At 43.3% G+C, this 17797-nt stretch overlaps 1 protein-coding gene across 8 annotated transcripts in view; it reads left to right on the top strand.

Moving 5' to 3' along the window:
• The window catches only part of KCNT2 (potassium sodium-activated channel subfamily T member 2), a 232982-nt gene that overhangs the window by 146734 nt on the left and 68451 nt on the right, over positions 1–17797 (top strand). For all 8 annotated transcript variants that reach the window (XM_083445287.1, XM_083445284.1, XM_083445285.1 and 5 more), the window contains one exon: positions 8478–8586. In XM_083445287.1, the coding sequence (XP_083301413.1) occupies positions 8478–8586 (109 nt within the window). The remainder of the gene's footprint in view (positions 1–8477; positions 8587–17797) is intronic.

Below are 17797 nucleotides of genomic sequence, written 5' to 3'. Positions count from 1 at the left end.
CCAGGTCCACACATTTGTCACGTGACCTGCGTGAAGTTGTGGCCTCACCAAGAGCACTTTTTTTCACGCATGGCACCCCAAAAGTGTGTTTTGGGGAGCTATGCCCCTCCCCAAAGTGCAGCCTGAAATAGCATGAGATTGCGGTGGCCATTTTGACCGCTGTCCAGGGCAGTTGATGGGTATGCGATGAGTTGATGAGAGCTTGGCTGTTTGTATTTGCTCTGTCCTCACTGATACACACACACACAACCACTCTCATCGTGTAATTGTGATATTGGCTTCAGTGGTCTTGTAGGGAATGCTTTAAACGTCAGGATATAAGTGAATGGTTATGGTTTGTATCCAACTGAGTCATACTTAGAATAGACCAAATAGAATAATTAAATTAGTCACGACTAACTTAAGCCCAGTGAAGTCAATAGATCTGTTCTTAGTTTGATGACACCATATGTATTAGAAAGATTAGGTCCTATTACAGTGTGTCAATTCATCTTTCTCTTACTAAAATAGAAATATTCCTTTGTTACTTTTATAAGTGAGCACAGAATTCTGGTCATTGGGCTTTAACTTTTCAAACTCAACTTTGTCTCTTTCTATCATTCTTAGTTGCAATCTGTGTAGTGGGTATCACGGGGGGCGGAATCTAAAGAAAATGAGATGCCACATATTAATATCATCTTACATGAACCATAAATTCTATATAGGCATTAAGAGCAAATATATATTTGATTAACTGGGATGACGGCGCAATGGTTTAATACACATGCAGCATTGTGAACTGACATGATAAGACCTTTTCCAACTATGCTGTTTTATTTTACTTTTAGAACTGTGTGGGAAACATTCTTGTCACAAAACCCATCCTGTTGAAATAGTTTCTAATTATTATCAGTTTAAGAGTCAGGTGAGACTAAACCGTGAAACCTACAAACAGCTTGAAAAAGCCAAACTCTGATAAACCATCAATCTTTCTCAAGTTGGGAATGACTTGCTGGTACTGTCCTGAGAGTAAATATTGTAATATCGAAAGAAGACATGGGGGCAGCTCTAAAACATTACAGGGAAAATGAGTTTGTCACTTTCCAGAGGTGCTGAGTTCCGTGACACATTGGAGGGGGGCTCGCCACATGTGTGTGGTGTCAGACATGAATCGGGAGGAGGCCGTGTAGCCTGGGGAGGCCCATCGCCATTGCAGGGAGGCCCGACGGGACCCGGTCCCTCAATATTGGGGGGTTCAGCCCTGTCCCCACAAACTTTGGGTGGCTGAGCCCCTAAGAGCTGGCGCCTATGTTGTTTTCACACTGCTGCTTGGGCCCTGGTCCTTGGATGTGTGTACATGTATGCATGCCTTTGCTTTACATGTTTAGTGCATGCGCTTTTGACCTTTGCTACAGGAAGCACCAGCCAGAGCATGGTCAGTATGGATACAAATGTGTTTGCTATGTAAAGAGTGGAGTTTCCCTGTGTATGTTGACAGGATTATGATAAGGGCTGAATTGAGAATAAGTAATTATGATGAATACCCACTGAATGGGGGATTTAAGGTAGTACAGTGGTACCTTGGGTTACAAAAACCTCGGGCGACAGGCACTTTGGGTTACAGACTCTGCTAACCTGGAAGTAGTACTTCGGGTTAAGAACTTTACCTCAGGATAAGAACAGAAATTGTGCACTGGCAGCACAGCGGGAGGCCCCATTAGCTAAAGTAGTACCTCAGGTTAAGAACGGTTTCAGGTTAAGAACGGACCTCCAGAATGAATTAAGTACGTAACCAGAGGTACCACTGTAATGGCTACCTTTTCTCGCTGACATCAGTGGGATCAAAATACGAATCAGGTGGTCTAAATGCAACTCTTGCAGTTGTGTATACAGTGAAGAAAGTGGGGGGAAACAAAACTGAGCAAGCACATAAATCTGTGGAAGCAGGCTGCAACAGGGAACCAGGCAGAAGGCCTTCTCGGTAGTGGCCCCCGCCCTGTGGAATGCCCTCCTGTCAGATATCAAGGAAATAAACAACTATCTGACTTTTAGAAGATATCTGAAGGCAGCCCTCTTTAGCGACATTTTTAATGTTTGATGTTTTATCGTGTTTTTAATATTCTATTGGGAGCCGCCCAGAGTGGCTGGGGAAACCCAGCCAGATGGGCGGGGTATAAATAATAAATTATTATTAAATTATCAGTATCGTCTCTTTATACAAGATGTATAAATTAAACAAATGTCATCTTCAGGCATACAGCACCACTCGCAATAGCAAGAAAGGTGTAGGAGGCCAGCACTTGTGTGTATCGGCCCCAACTCCCCAAGGTTTCCATGTGTGCTGATTTCACCCCTTCATTTTCAGTCTTTCCACGCTCAGCACAGAGGTCTAAAGACTAGACATGCTTAAAAGCTTTCTTGCCAATGAGAGCCCTGCCTCATTCCAGTCGTGATGGAGGATTGTACAGGCAGGCATGCTTAGAAGTCTCCTACTGATCTTTGCACTCAGTGCAGGGAAATTGGGGGCAGGGGTGGAGGAAGGGGCAAGAGGGTGGTCCACCCCAGGTGTCATCACTGGGGGGGGTGACATTCAATGCGCTGCCCACCTGCGACTCCAAAGCCTACCCCAAGCCGTCGGGGGAAGGGGCAGAGCTGTGCCGCCTTGCCGGTGGCCTTCCCTCCTTCCCCCTTCATTTTGACAGCTTTGGGGAGGCTTGTGAGTCATGGGTGGGCAGTGTGCCATTGCCCCCTGCTCCCAGGCTGCTTTCTGGGGGAGGAAAGCCTTCCCCAAGCTGTCAAAACGAAGAGGGAAGGGAGGAAGGCTGCTGGCAAAGTGGTGCAATGCCCTCTCCCCTGCCCAGGAAGCAGCCCGCCAAGGGCAGCTCGCTCCTCGCCCCGGGACGCTCACCCTGCCCCCATGACCCTGCCCCGGGTGGATGAGCACTGCCCGGGAACATTGGAGATGGAGCCAACAGGGACACACACTCTTGCCCTGGTACACATTCCTTACCCTCAAAAGTTCAGGCCAAATGCTTCAGAAAGGCTAAAGGCAGGGACTTGGCAACAGCAGCATCCTCAACTCAGATTTTGTTTGCACCAAAGGAGATGGCAGAAGGCAGAGGTGGATGTCAACAGAAGGGCAGCCCATGCCAGGAACCCCAAACTGTGTCGTCCTCTGTCTCCCCGGCCTGCTTGTTCAATTCCAACTATGACGGCATTGACCTAGAGGAGGGACTTGGCAACAGCAGCATCCTCAACTCAGATTACCATTGAGTCTTCCATAGGTGGTGCATGTTGCCAGATTAGATCTTTGTCTGCCTTTCCATGAAGGGCTATTGAAGACAGTTCTCAGTGAATGTCTAATATAAGAATGGTTTTTAAATACAGCCAATGCCTTGGCTCTTAAGTATTTCATATTCCACACACACAGTGGGAGAATTTTTCCTTTTTTAAAAAAGAAAATGTGTCACATTTTGAACATAAATGAAGATGGGTTTTATTCAGACTGTGTTAATATTCACGAGTGATTTTTAAGAAGTGGGAACAAATCATTTTATCAATATAAATGTGCAGATCATTTTGTAGCCTTTGGAACAAATGTTATGGAGAGTACAGATGATTATGAAACACCCTGGGGGGGGGTACTGTAATTATTTTATTTATTTCAATTTTTTCCATTTCTAGTTTCTCTGATCTATAGATATAGTTTTATACATACTGAGGTATTTACTGGAGTTATTTGATTTGTAACTTCTCCAATAAGAAAATCAGTTTTTTAAAAAACTAGTCCTTGGAAACACTCAGGGAAAATAGGATAACATGTTCCTTGCAAGTACAGGCAGGTATTGAGTTATCTTATACCAGTTCACATTCTTGGTTCATGTAGCATTCCTAGGTCTTGGTGGGCCCTTTTTTATCCAGAACTTGCCAGAACTCAGTTCTGGCACCTCTTAGGTGGGCCCCATTGCCATTATAAGAGAACAATAGAGGCATTCATGGTGAGTTATGGCACCTCTTTCTCTAGAAAAATACCACTGGGGCTTGGGAAAGGCCAGTCTAAGCCTTATGTGGAAAAAATATTAAGTGTGAGGTGCTCTAGAAAGTTGGGATATAGCTGCTTGTTCTAGGAACACAATATTTTGTGTAGGGCATGAATAATCCTGGGTTTAAATTCTACTAGATATATATTTTGGTGTAGATGTGGTATGTGGAAGCAACCATAGCTCATCTGAGGACATTTAAAAAAAAAAAAATCCCTCCCAGGCAATTGCTGACATCCTTCTGTATTGAGAGACAGTCCCTTTTATACACTGTTCTCTGATTCTGAGATCTGGTTTCACTTCTTCTATGCTTTGTGAAGAAGAAAAACCCCACCTACCTATGTTTTGGGGTTTGAGTTGCGCCCAACATTGGGGGGCTGATGTCACGTGCGTGACAAACTTTCTGTGAGTGTGACATGTGTGTTGCAGGTGTGATGACTGGGGAGGCGGGGAGCTGAGCTCCATCCCAGTGGACATTGGGAGAGGGGGAGTTGTAGAGGCCTCAGTCCCACAATTAACACACCTGTTGTCGATTTTTGTATGAGTGCTCTGTCCCTTCTTTTTGCTACCACGTCCTGACGACCCTTCTTTCCTGTGCGCTGGAAATGCTGGCAGGAACTCTGGGACTTGTAGTGGGTAAGAGAGCATGTTGCTCTAACTATACATCCCAGAATTTCCTGTCCATGTAGTACACGGTCTGGACCACCATTGTCTCATTGTGCAGAATGTTGGGTTGGTTTTTTTGTCTAAGTTCCAACCATGCTTCTGATTAGTTCCAGCAAAACTCCAAAAACCTTACATTTAGATAGAAGGAAATAAGTTTGAATAAACATCCTCAAATGTGATCTATATTTCCACCCCTCATGGCTATGGTTTTACAGCCCACGCCCCTGTGGACCTCTGGGGACAGAGAAGAGGCACATTTCAGTGGCTTCCTCATCAGCAGTATAAATGGAGCAAGGGACTCAACATTTTTATATACTATTTACTGGTCCCTTAACTCAGTTGCCTAATATTCTTCAGATAGAACCAGGGCATTGTGTTTTATTTTCTTCTATCACTGTGTTGTTGCCTCTGTTCCTGGAGTTGGTTAGTATTTTCCTCTTATTGAATGCACCGAGAATGTCATAACTGGCAAAACTGCCCATCAAGCGCTTCTGAGTTTCCCTGAAGCAACTTTTTAATATATAGCATTGTGCTCAGGCAGTAGGCCTGCAATTACTGCTGGAACATTCTTTATGAATGTACCTAGGACACGTTAAGGAATATGTTGTGTCCTGGAGATCTTGTCTTTTGAATTGTGAGGGAGATGTCCCTCTCTGTCTTAAACCCTGACCTACTGCTGCTTTTTTGAGTTCTGGATCAGGAAGGTTTGTTCACTTTCAAACCATTCTTAACTTAATAAATGAATAAATCTGAAAGCTCTTCCTGCCTTGGAAGCCATTGGCAGTCTTGAAAGCCATTTTAACATAACATATCATCACCAATCAAATAGTTGTTGCAGAGCCTCAAATTCTTGGGTTTGGAACCCATTACATCACTATTTTACTTCTCTGTGAGAATTGACTTATTCTACTCCAACTGCAATTATTAGCACTGTTATTTGAAAGTATCTATAGTCCTGAATTTTTGACTGAGATTTTAATATGGGTACCAAACCAAGGAAGCCCTTCCTATCTGCTCTTTCTATCTCTTTTTCTGACACCAGCAAGCTTATGATTATACAATCAATTTCATTCCTTAGCATCATTAGGTCTCAGATATTACCCTCAATTGTACTTTGGAAAATGGGAAAAGGAGAAAAAACTGATATGGAGCTCCGATAATAACGTTTTAGAAGTTAACAGCAATTCAAAAATGGAGCATTTTAATGTATTAGCACTGTTTGATTTGATTTGAGTCCTGTTGAGTCAAGCTCTTTATATTTGCTAAGAGTAATTGATTGTAGAATTATGAAATGAAAGTGAAATATACATAGATATATGCACATGAAATTTCTTGGAAACTAGATGAATTTATTGGTCTTTTATGAGTAAATTCCACCAACACATCCTCATCCTTCTCAGGTTTGATTCAACATTAGTCCTACTCAGAACAGAGCCATGAAATTAACTGGCATTGCTAAAACAGGTCCATTATTTTCAGTGGGCCTACTCTATATAATTTAATCAAATACAACCCATACATTTAAGTGTGTGTGTGTGTGTGATTTGTTGTAACAATTTTGGTTGAAAATGCTTAACATTATGTTTTCTCGACATGGTAATTTAATAATTATATAGCCAACATAGCATTTCTGTTAAGTTATCCTCCATTGGCACGCCCAGTTATGAATAGGATGGTTCTAACATGTTGGGACGCAGGTGGCACTGTGGTCTAAACCACAGACCCTAGGACTTGCCGATCGGAAGGTCAGCAGTTCGAATCCCTGCGACAGGGTGAGCTCCCGTTGTTCGGTCCCAGCTCCTGCCCACCTAGCAGTTCGAAAGCATGTCAAGTGCAAGTAGATAAATAGGTACTGCTCCAACAGGAAGGTAAATGGCGTTTCCGTGTGCTGCTCTGGTTCTCCAGAAGTGGCTTGGTCATGCTGGCCAGATGACCCGGAAGCTGTCTGCAGAGAAACGCTGGCTCCCTCAGCCTATAGAGTGAGATAAGCACACAACCCAAGTCGTCCGCTACTGGACCTAACGGTCAGCGGTACCTTTACCTTTAACTTGAACCCCAATCCCTCATCTAAACAATTTAGAACAGTTTTTAGAGATTTTCTCAATCAAATTTTCTAAATTGTACAAATTTTCCTTCTAGACTTACATTAATGTCATCAGAACATGTGTTTTGTGTTATGCGATATATATAGGACGAAAAATGATCCTATTGTATATTTCAGCAGAGGGCCAAGACTAGGTACAGCTGCTCACCTTTCTAACAGAATGGTATGCATGTAAATCTGAATTGAGCACTTGTTAAGCATGGATTTCCTGAAAGGAGGATGTTTAAGGACAATCTCTAAGAGAACCCCTACAAATGCCTGGGATTATTGAGTTTTCTACTATATTTTAATAGCAAGAGCAGCTTCACAATTGGTTGTTTATACCAAAATGTTCCTACACCACAGAATTTTTTCCTCAGATTACAAACATTGCCTCGGGATCACATCTGGTCATGGGCAGATGTGCAGAGATGATAGGCCAAAATATTGATCTCAAATAATTGGAGGTTTTTAAGCAGAGGCTTGACAACCATATGTCAGGAGTGCTCTGATGGCGTTTCCTGCTTGGCAGGGGGTTGGACTCGATGGCCCTTGTGGTCTCTTCCAACTCTATGATTCTATGATTCTATGAAATATATGGCAAATTGTTCGCTTTGTCCAATAAGAGTTTTCTTGAATTTTCTGTTTCTTTCATGCCCTTTTAATATTGGATAGGATCAATTAAGAATTGCAACTGAGGAGGATATTTCATATATGGTGGTGCAGTTCTACATTGGCTGCATTACAGAATCAGTGGTTTCCCCCTATCATTGCAGAGAAACAATTATACTGTGAAACTATGTCTTCCATTACGGGTGAGATTCTGCTTGTAAGGTGGTTGTGTAGCTGTCGTGGACACCTACCAGGCATTCAATTTCAATGCTAGTATCCATAATAACACAATTATTTTATATTTAGAGCTGGTGTACCAGCAAATAGTAGAAACTCTACAAGCCAGCGTTCTCCCAACTCAATTTTTGCCTCATTCAAACATTTAACAGGTGCCCTTATGTAAATCTGTATTGACTCAATTTCAGTCTCACCCTTCCATTTCATTGAGGGGATAATAATCCTGTTTATTACTTTAATGGGTTCATGTAACAGTAATTGTTACATTACCTGTGGCTCTCTTGATGTTGCCAGACTACAAGTCCCATAATCCCATGCCATTGACTATACTGGCCGAGACTGATGGAAGTTGTAGTCCAACAACATCTGGAGGGTCACAAATTCCTCATTCTTACCATATGTCAATGCTAAACATTAGTAGCTGAGGGAAGTTGCAAGGCCCAGGATACCTTGACCTGTTTCCCAAATTTCTTTGGAACCCCGAGTGAGCCAGAAAATGTTCCTAAATCTTTATTTGGTCAACTGATTTATATTAAAATTATCCGAGAGAGAAGCCTGCAAGTCTCATTCGCTTTGTGTTATTATTGACAATAGCGTCTACCTGTGGTTTTTATTATAATTGATTGTTGGTGTGACAACCATGGGAATTCCTTTTTCATTACACTAAATAAATAAAAGTATGAAATCTGGAGTGATAATTCCCAACATATATGTCCCAACAAGAAGGTTCTCTTAAAACATAATAACAATGACCTGTTAGTTCAACCAGCATGATAAATCCCATTATTATTATTATTATTTCCCATTTTGAGCTTTAGAAAACACGTTTGTCTTACATGGCGTCTTCTGTTTCATCCTAGGATCATCAGACTATTTTAAGAGCTTGGGCTGTCAAAGATTTTGCACCAAACTGTCCTCTGTATGTTCAGATACTGAAGCCTGAAAACAAGTTCCACATCAAATTTGCAGGTATGTCTGGGATACTGGTGATAATCCACTTTGGTCAGTAGGGATGGACATTTCCAGTCTGCCCACATCATTTTGACATGTGATCACCCATAATTCCATTTTGTCCTCTTTATGCATTTGGTGTTACAATTCATTTCAACAAGGTTTGATGCCCAAATTTGGGCTTTTAACCATTTTCCTTTCCACTCACTCTGCTCCCTGTGTATTCCCGCCCAGGACAGCCCTGCCCTCTGCCTGCCCCTCAAAGCTGGCACATCACATGGGGTTGGGCCTTGGCAGTGGCAGCCTCTCACCTCCTCTGCCGCTCTCTAGCAGTGACTACGAGCTGCCCCAGGGAGGAGACTGGCAACAGCAGCAGCAGCAGCTATGGGGAGAACTGGCGGAGGAAGGGGATGTGGTGGGTGCGGTCCGCCCTGGGTGTCATCCCTGGGGGGGGGGGTGACATTGCTGCCCTGCCCCCTTGGGACTTCCGCCATGGGCAGCGCCCCCTGAGATACTCACCACTTGTGGCACCCCCCCTGGGATGCTCACAGCCAGTGGCAACCCCCTGGGATGCTCACCACTCGTGCCACCCCCTGGGACACTCGTGGCACCCCCCCCCCCGGGACGCTTGTGACTCACAGCACCCCTTGGGACACTTGCCACTCGCCCCACCCCTGGGTGCACAGCATGTGTGCCCCTCCAGGTGCCGGAGCAGCTAGCTTCGCCTCCGATGGAGAGGCAACGGGGTGCCCATTTGCCACTGCCGTCAGCTTGGCACAGGTGCCTCGTCCTCCTCCTCCCTGAGCTCGGTGGCAGGAGCACTAGCAGGGGAAACAGGAACACCCCTACATCAAATCAGAAGCTGGGATGGCTTTTGTAATTCAAGGACTGTCCCTGAAAAATCGGGACACTTGCAGGGTATGTGGTAAGCTTGTGTCTGGATTATACCACATCAGGCTACAGTTCACATGGCTGAATGCTCCTATATACAAAATTAAACAGATAAATCTCTGCACAGAGAGAACTAATATATCAGGTAGGCCACTCCAGAACTCTTTCCCCTGGTGTGTGGGGAATTATTTTGTATATAATCCAGACATAGATTTACCACCTTGTGTACATCTCTCAGGGAAGCTTTACTGATTACTTCTTATGCAATGGATTTATTTACTATCCTTAAATATTGCCAGGGTAGTTTACAAATAAGTACTGTGGTACCTCAGGTTACAACCACCCCGGGTTACAGACTCTGCTAACCTGGAAGTAATACCTCAGTTTAAGAACTTTGCTTCAGGATGAGAACAGAAATTGAGTGGTGGCGGCAGCGGGAGGCCCCATTAGCTAAAGTGGTACCTCAGGTTAAGAACGGTTTCAGGTTAAGAATGGACCTCCGGAACGAATTAAGTTTGTAACCAGAGGTACCACTATAATGTATATTCTCACTGAGGAACTACTGATAAAGCTTAAAAAGATAAGATTTCAAGCATCCCAGACTTATCCAAATAAATTTTGAAAGCCACTGTTCTATTATTATTCTCATTAGCCATCTCTTTTCAAACCAAGAATTCTTTGGATTTTTCTTGTAGGGAAGTTGTGCCAGCCCCATAATAATGTTTGTTAGCCGTCCTTTCCTGCACTTTATCCAGCTCTATTTAGTAGTTTATTTAAAACTATATACCACTTAATATTTCAAAGTGGGCTATGGTATCCTTCTGTGCTACAGCATAAATGTGCACACACTGTTATTTATTCAAGATGAGAAAAAGTGAAATAACATTGTCATAAAGAGCTTGTAACTTTTGTACCTCTGATGTCTGGAACACTCAGCATCTCTTCAGAGATATATGTGTCTAAGGATAATATTTTCTTAAGCTGAGACTGCTCTGTGTGCATCACACTATATTCTTACAAGGCACTTTGTCAAGCAAAGGAAATGGGGAAGGCTGGCTTTTTTCCAGGAACATGTGGTCCCTGCTGTGTACTCAAAGCCCGACAAGCACCCGCTGAGATTAATGAAGAGACTTTCACATTGGAATTAAGATGAAAGAATGCACAAAATTTAGGTAACTGATATTTAGGATCTTTTGTACACATGCTGTCTCTCAGCTACCTCAAAGCTTCAAAAAGGCTATGCTGAGTTTTGGTGGGAAGCATAATTTTTAAAAGATGTTTGTGTACAGTACATATTATTAGATTCTTCACTCTTTGCAGCTGGTGCTGTTTAAAAAAATTAAGCATCCGCTGAATGATAGCTTTTGTACAGAATACAGAGGTTCCCAGAAGACCTACTACTTCCAATAATATTGGTCTATACCAGGGATGGGAAGCCTGTGGCTCTCTGAATGTTGTTGGATGATCAGCCCCAACCAACATAGGCTGTGGTAAGGGCTGGTGGAGGTTGTGATCTGGCAACATCTAGAGTGCCTCAGGTTTCACATCTCTGGTCTACCCATTATACTCAATGTCAGGGAACTGCCATCGTTTTAGGAGGGAGAGAGGAAAAGCGGGATGGATTACAGAGAGCCCCCAAAGATCATGGAAAGCAGATCCTCCTTGGCGGGGGAGAGTAACCACGCCTCCACTCGAGAGGAGCTGCAGGGTTCGGAGGAGGCGAGGTGGTGCCAGGACACCTTGCCTGGGCAAAGCGGGGAGGGGAGAGGTCCACCGTTACCCACGGCCTCCTTGCGCAGTAAGGTTACACGCAGAGTGGGGAGGTGCAGTCTTGGCGCCAAGAAATTACTTTGCTGGGGAAAGTTTAAGCCCCGCCCACTCACGGACTCTGCCAGTGAATGAGTCAGCCATGGGAGAGTGGTGTTCTGGACAGATAAAGTTTATTTTGCATCAAAAGGGCTTCACAGCCGAGCAGGGAGGTACTTGCCTGCTTGCTCTCGAGCAACCCCTTGGAAACCTAACGCACAATATATGCAGTAATTGTTGGTGTTTCCTAAAATAGTGGTCTTAAAGACCCACCCACCTTGCTAACCAACTCCTATCAGTGTAGCTTGACATTTTCAGGACAGAACCCCCATAAAGCACTTTATTAATCCAAAGCAGGGGGAGAAAATGCGGTTCCCTCCAGATGTTTTGGACTACACCTACCATAAGACCCACCCAGCATGACCAGTGGTCATGGATGATGGGCACTGTATTACTACTACTACTAGTAGTAATTTATTTACTTACTTACCCTTCAACCTAAGGTCCCAGCCTAAACCACTGAGCCTCTCGGGCTTGCTGATTGGAAGGTCAGTGGTTCAAATCCTTGCAACGAGGTGAGCTACTGTTGCTCTGTCCCAGCTCCTGCCAACCTAGCAGTTCGAAAACACACCAGTGCAAGTAGATAAATAGGTACCACTGTGGCGGTATGGTAAATGGTGTTTCCATGTGCTCTGGCTTCCGTCAGGGTGTTGCGTTCTGCCAGAAGTGGTTTATTCATGCTGTCTGTGGACAAATGCCGGTTCCCTCAGCCTCAAAGCAAGATGGGCGCCACACCCCATAGTCACTTTTGACTGAACTTAACCATCCAGGGGTCCTTTACCTTATCTTTACAACTTTAAAACAACTTCTAGGAGGCAGAACATAAATTGTATTAGGGTTCCACGTGTTTGCAAGTCTCCTGCCACCAAACAGTAAAATCCACGGGAGATATGGAGCTACAACTGAACATCCTGATTCATAATTGTAGCACGACTTGAAGACAATAATCTACGTGCAGACCAGAAGAGGGTCTTGTTGAAGGACACCAAGTGAATTCTGCAGTTCAGAAGATTGAACCCAGGGCTGGCCTAAGACATTCTGCCACTGTGGGCAAAACACCACTGACTCCACTTCCATGATGCCCCCACTGCAGATCTATGGTTCCTTCCTGTCCAGTCCCTCCTCCCACCATTGCGTTTGTGATGCTGCTAGCCCTGCCTTTGCAGCAACATCCTCATCTGCGCCTGTGCTACCATCACAATGCAACAGCAGCAATGTGGGTGCAGCAGTGAGGGCGACCGAGCTGTGGCAGCAGCACGGGCAAAGCCCTGACTGGGCTAGGAGGGGCACAGGGGCAGGGGTTGGATCTGCCACCCAGGGCAAATAGCTTCATCATGCCTCACTGATGGGCCGACTCTATTTGATATGTTTGAATCCTTTGGTTTTCTGTTTTATTCACTTCCATGTGTTTTATATTGCTGAGGGTTTAAATTTTTGTTTTGTTCAGAGATTTTTGAAATATTAAGCAGTTTATAAATGCTAATAAAAAAAAAGTAGAGACATCACCTTGCCAACAAAGGTCCATATAGTAAAAGCTATGGTTTTCCCAGTAGTGATGTATGGAAGTGAAAGCTGGACCATAAAGAAGGCTGATCGCCGAAGAATTGATGCTTTTGAATTATGGTGCTGGAGGAGACTCTTGAGAGTCCCATGGACTGCAAGAAGATCAAACCTATGCATTCTTAAGGAAATTAGCCCTGAGTGCTCACTGGAAGGACAGATCCTGAAGCTGAGGCTCCAGTACTTTGGCCACCTCATGAGAAGAGAAGACTCCCTGGAAAAGACCCTCATGTTGGGAAAGATGGAGGGTACAAGGAGAAGGGGACAACAGAGGACGAGATGGTTGGACAGTGTTCTCGAAGCTACCAGCATGAGTTTGACCAAACTGCGGGAGGCAGTGGAAGACAGAAGTGCCTGGCATGCTCTGGTCCATGGGGTCACGAAGAGTCGGACACGACTAAACGACTAAACAACAACAAATGCTAATAAACAAACAGCACAGCTAAAACTCACAAACATCAGGGCAAACAGAACATCATGCATTTCAATGAAACCAGTTCATATTCTGAAGTTTGCAACTACTTTGTAGCACACAAAGTACTGAAAACAACAAAGGAATTTTCCAAAAGTTTCCCTCGCCACCTGCTTTATTGTATTCTTCTTTTGGCACGTCTCCTGAAAATCCCTCTGCAGGATCTGTCCCTGTTTCTGCAGTGGAAACATCCCAGCTTGATTTAGCTGCATTGCAGCACCGATGCGGTTTATGATGATTTTCAGAACCAAAAATTCTATGCTAATTGAAATAGTAACAATTCTTAATCATTTCGTAACTTCGTAACAATAAATTTCATTTCAAGTGGAGTATCATCAAATGAGTCTAAAATCATTTGAAGTATCTACCAGCTCTAATAAGTAAATCAACTATTCTTATATAATGTGATTTGGGCAGTAGCTTAACATTTTCATATCTGCTTGATGAATACATCTGTGAAGGCATAAACACCTTCCAGGATTTTGTTCGTTTAGCTTCAGGTTACTTCCTGTTCCAAAATATCACTTAGTTGGCTTCCCATCCATGTAAGCAACCCTAATCCTGTAATTGGGCACTTACAAAGCAAGAAAACCAGGTGGCAGCGATTATCATATTTACACAGTGCTTTGCCTAAGTGATGTGTAATAACATCTGCAATCATCATGTACCAGCCCAGTTGGGAAAATGTAGAGAATACCAAACAAACAGTAGTTACTAAAAGTTCATTCGGTTCAGCCCTTTCCTCTGCCATACAGAAGGATCCACACGGCTCTCAAATGTGCTAGAAACCTTCTATGCATTTACACTTACAGTACAGTGGTACCTCTGGTTACATACTTAATTTGTTCCAGAGGTCCGTTCTGTGGCCTTATTGGCGTTCACCGATTGGGTCTGCGTTGCTCCCGGACAGGAGGAAGGAAGTCAAATGACACCAAGGTTTGGTTCAGAGAAAGAGTTCTTCATTTCTGCTCTCTGGGACAGCAGAAAAGCCCTTGCGTGCTCAGTCCACAGCAAGTCCAAAGAAAGGAGAGATTACATGCAGTATATATATCCTCCAGGAACCCTCTCCCCCCTCCCCCAGGAATCCAGCCACGTCAGCTTGCACACACAGGTTGACATCACAGATGTTCCTGCTCCGGCACTCTTAACCATAAAAGGGTATTCCTTCCTATACTTCTGACCATAAAAGGATCTACCTGTTCCTACTCTTATCTTGGAGCAAGAGGTCACCATCTCCAAGAACAACCTCTGGCGCTGTTCCCAGATTAGGTCTGTGCGTCTTTTGTGGTCAGGATATAAGATAAGGCATAGACACATCTTCCCTGTTCTACTGGTACAGTGAAGTCCATCGTTGGCGTCACAAACTGATAAAGGAGAGGGATCTGAGCACTTGTTTATACAGCTAGGTTTTGGCTCAAGAGCTCAAATGCTAAAGCATTTTAGCTAAGGAAAAAATAGGGATTTTGGTGCAGTTTCAAACTGCCTGCAAAGTCAGTTTTGGGTTTGGGAAACCCATTCCTTCAGTTCTTAACCTGAAACTGTTCTTAACCTGAAGCACACTTTAGCTAATGGAGCCTGCCACTGCCGCACGATTTCTGTTCTCATCCTGAAGCAAAGTTCTTAACCCGAGGTACTATTTCTTGGTTAGCAGAGTCTGTAACCTGAAGCACATGTAACCTGAAGTGTATGTAACCTGAGGCACCACTGTATGGCCATTATTTGTACTAAGCCCAGCAGTGTTTTAGAATGGGACAATCCTTTCTATCTTTCATACTAGCAAAACCATTCACTTTCCCCCATCTGTATCTCCTACCTGGGTGTCTAAACACTTAATTTGCTGAACTGGCCCAGCAGTTAAGTACAGAAGTGAAAAGAGCTAGAAATTTTCCATTACAGAATTGCATCCCTCTCTGTGGCTCATTAAATGCACTAAATTGTAGCAGGAGGTTCTTTTTGTTTTTTGGCTCCTATTATTCTCCTCATTACATTTCCCCAATGTTCCCTTTGTTCAGAAATCTCATGCAATTACCAGTCAAGAGTAACCGGACGTCACCTTCAATGAGCAGCTCTATCTCTGACAATTTGGGTAAAATAACACGTTGGATTGTCATAGCTCGGTCAAATGGTGCAATAAAGCAAGTGGGTCCAAAACTGCATGTAACACAAATGGGGCAGAGTCAAATATTGGGTTCCATCTTCTCTATGATTCCTAATTCAATTCATTTGTTGATATGACATCACTGAGGGATGGAGCTGAATAAATGAAAATGAAAATGATCAGGGCAAAGGTAAGTTGCCTTGAATGATGTGGAAGACGAGGGAGTAGAAATGCCAGACAACCTTATGGGTTGTTATTGTTGTTTTGTAATGCATAGGCGCATCCTCACTGAGCATAAAGGACTTTAGATTCCCTGAAATTGAATTGTGTGATTAGATAGATAGATGATAGATAGATAGATAGATAGATAGATAGATAGATAGACAGACAGACAGTGGATATTCAGGCCTTAGTTAGACACATTGCTTATCAAGGACTGCAATTGCATTCTGTTCCTGATGGAAGAAATTGATTAATTTCTTGTCCCTTCAGATTTCTAATAGAATAATAATAATAATATTGATGATGATGATGATGATGATAGGGCCCCCAATCCTATAACATCATCCCTTATTACAGATGATTTCCTTCTTTGACAAAAGAGGCTTCCATCTTTCTGCTTCATTCTCAAGTTGCTTGCGAATTTCTTTAGATTGTCTGTGGCAGAAGGATTTTGACCTGACCTTATTGTTTGTTGCAAGGTGGCTGAGGATGGTGGATGAACTTTTCTTTTCAGTAAACATCTCCTCAGTCTCCCCCGTTGCGCACACTTCCTGATCTGAAAAAGCCCCAAATTGTGTTTAGTACCGCTTACGTGTTGTTATGCCTGCAAATCAATGCAAACTATAATAGCAAATAATTGTACCAGCAAATACCAGCAAATATACAACAGGATTGTGATACATGCTGCAACAATGGACTGATTCACACATATTGCTAAGCCAAGCTATAGCTTAGTGGGAACAAGGCAGATCACAGTCACTTCGCCCTTCCTTCCTTCCTTCCTTCCTCCTCCTCCTGCACTGCTGTGAGCTAAAACATGCCTTGGCTTATCTTGCAATCCAAACTGAGGCTCATGCACATAGCTGTCAACGTTTTCCCTTTTTTAAGGGAAATTCCCTTATTCTGAATAGGATTCCTCGCAAGAAAAGTGAAAAGTTGACAGCTATGCTCATTCATACCCTCCAACATTTCTCTGATGAAAATAAGGATGCCCTATTCAATAATAATAATAATAATAATAATAATAATAATAATAATAATTTTATTATTTATACCCTGACTAATGTATAAATCTGACTAGGTTGCCAGCTTCCAACATCTATAAAAATATAATAAAACATTAAATGTTAAAAAAACCTTCCCTTGTTGCCAATAATGTTGTTTTTATTTCAGACGTTGCAGATTATAGACAAAATTGACTGTTTCAGGAAGTGGCAAAAGGACATATCTAGATTTGTCTGGCAGGGCAAAAAGCCAAGGATAAAATTTAAAATATTAACTGATGTTAAGGAAAGAGGGGGCTTTGCCCTGCCGGACTTGAAACTTTACTATGAAGCAGCAGCTTTTTGCTGGTTAAAAGAATGGCTACTTCTGGAAAACACCGACATATTGGACTTAGAAGGATTTAATAATGCTTTTGGTTGGCATGCATTGTCAGCATCGCCCTTGAGCCAGTGTTACCAACTGGACTCAACCACCTCAGCCCCGACTGGGCTAGGCGTGCTGGATGGCACTTCCAGAGACCACCTTCCTCTGTAGAACAGGTCCAAGTGCCGTGGACTCACAACTCAGAGCTGTGAGCACCGCAAACCACTTCACCAAGTAAACAGTCGTTGTGCAGCAGATTACAGCAGAGCATAAATACTCAGACGACAGTGCTGAAGAATATCTTCTTTTATTCTCTAACAGCTACTGTAATATACACTATATACAAATGGAGATTCTCAGTCTTTTTCTACACACTGACTTGCTGACTCACTCACTCGCTGGCTGACTCTCTCTCTCTGAGTCTCTCTCTCACACTGAGTGTCTCTCTCACACTGAGTGGAACATGCAGATATAAGAACACGCCTCCTCCTCTCCTCAGAGTCAGGAGACTGATGAGGTGATTCTTGAGTATGGGAGGGGTGAAATCTCCTCATCCTCCCCCATTTCATCCGACCATTTCAAGAATCTTCAACATAACTGCAATTTACACACACCAAAAAGTTGTTCTCTGCTTACAACCTTGGTTAACATATTTGCAGATACCTCTCTCCCCCTTTTCTAAGACACTTTAACAATACCATTAAACAATCACTGCAATCACTCTGTGTCCATTAGGAAGGAGTTAAAACATA

This window comes from Podarcis tiliguerta, assembly GCF_965153285.1.
Source record: "Podarcis tiliguerta genome assembly, chromosome: 6".
In the NCBI taxonomy this organism is placed as follows: Eukaryota; Metazoa; Chordata; class Lepidosauria; order Squamata; family Lacertidae; genus Podarcis; species Podarcis tiliguerta.
This window is presented reverse-complemented; position numbering and strand designations above follow the sequence as displayed.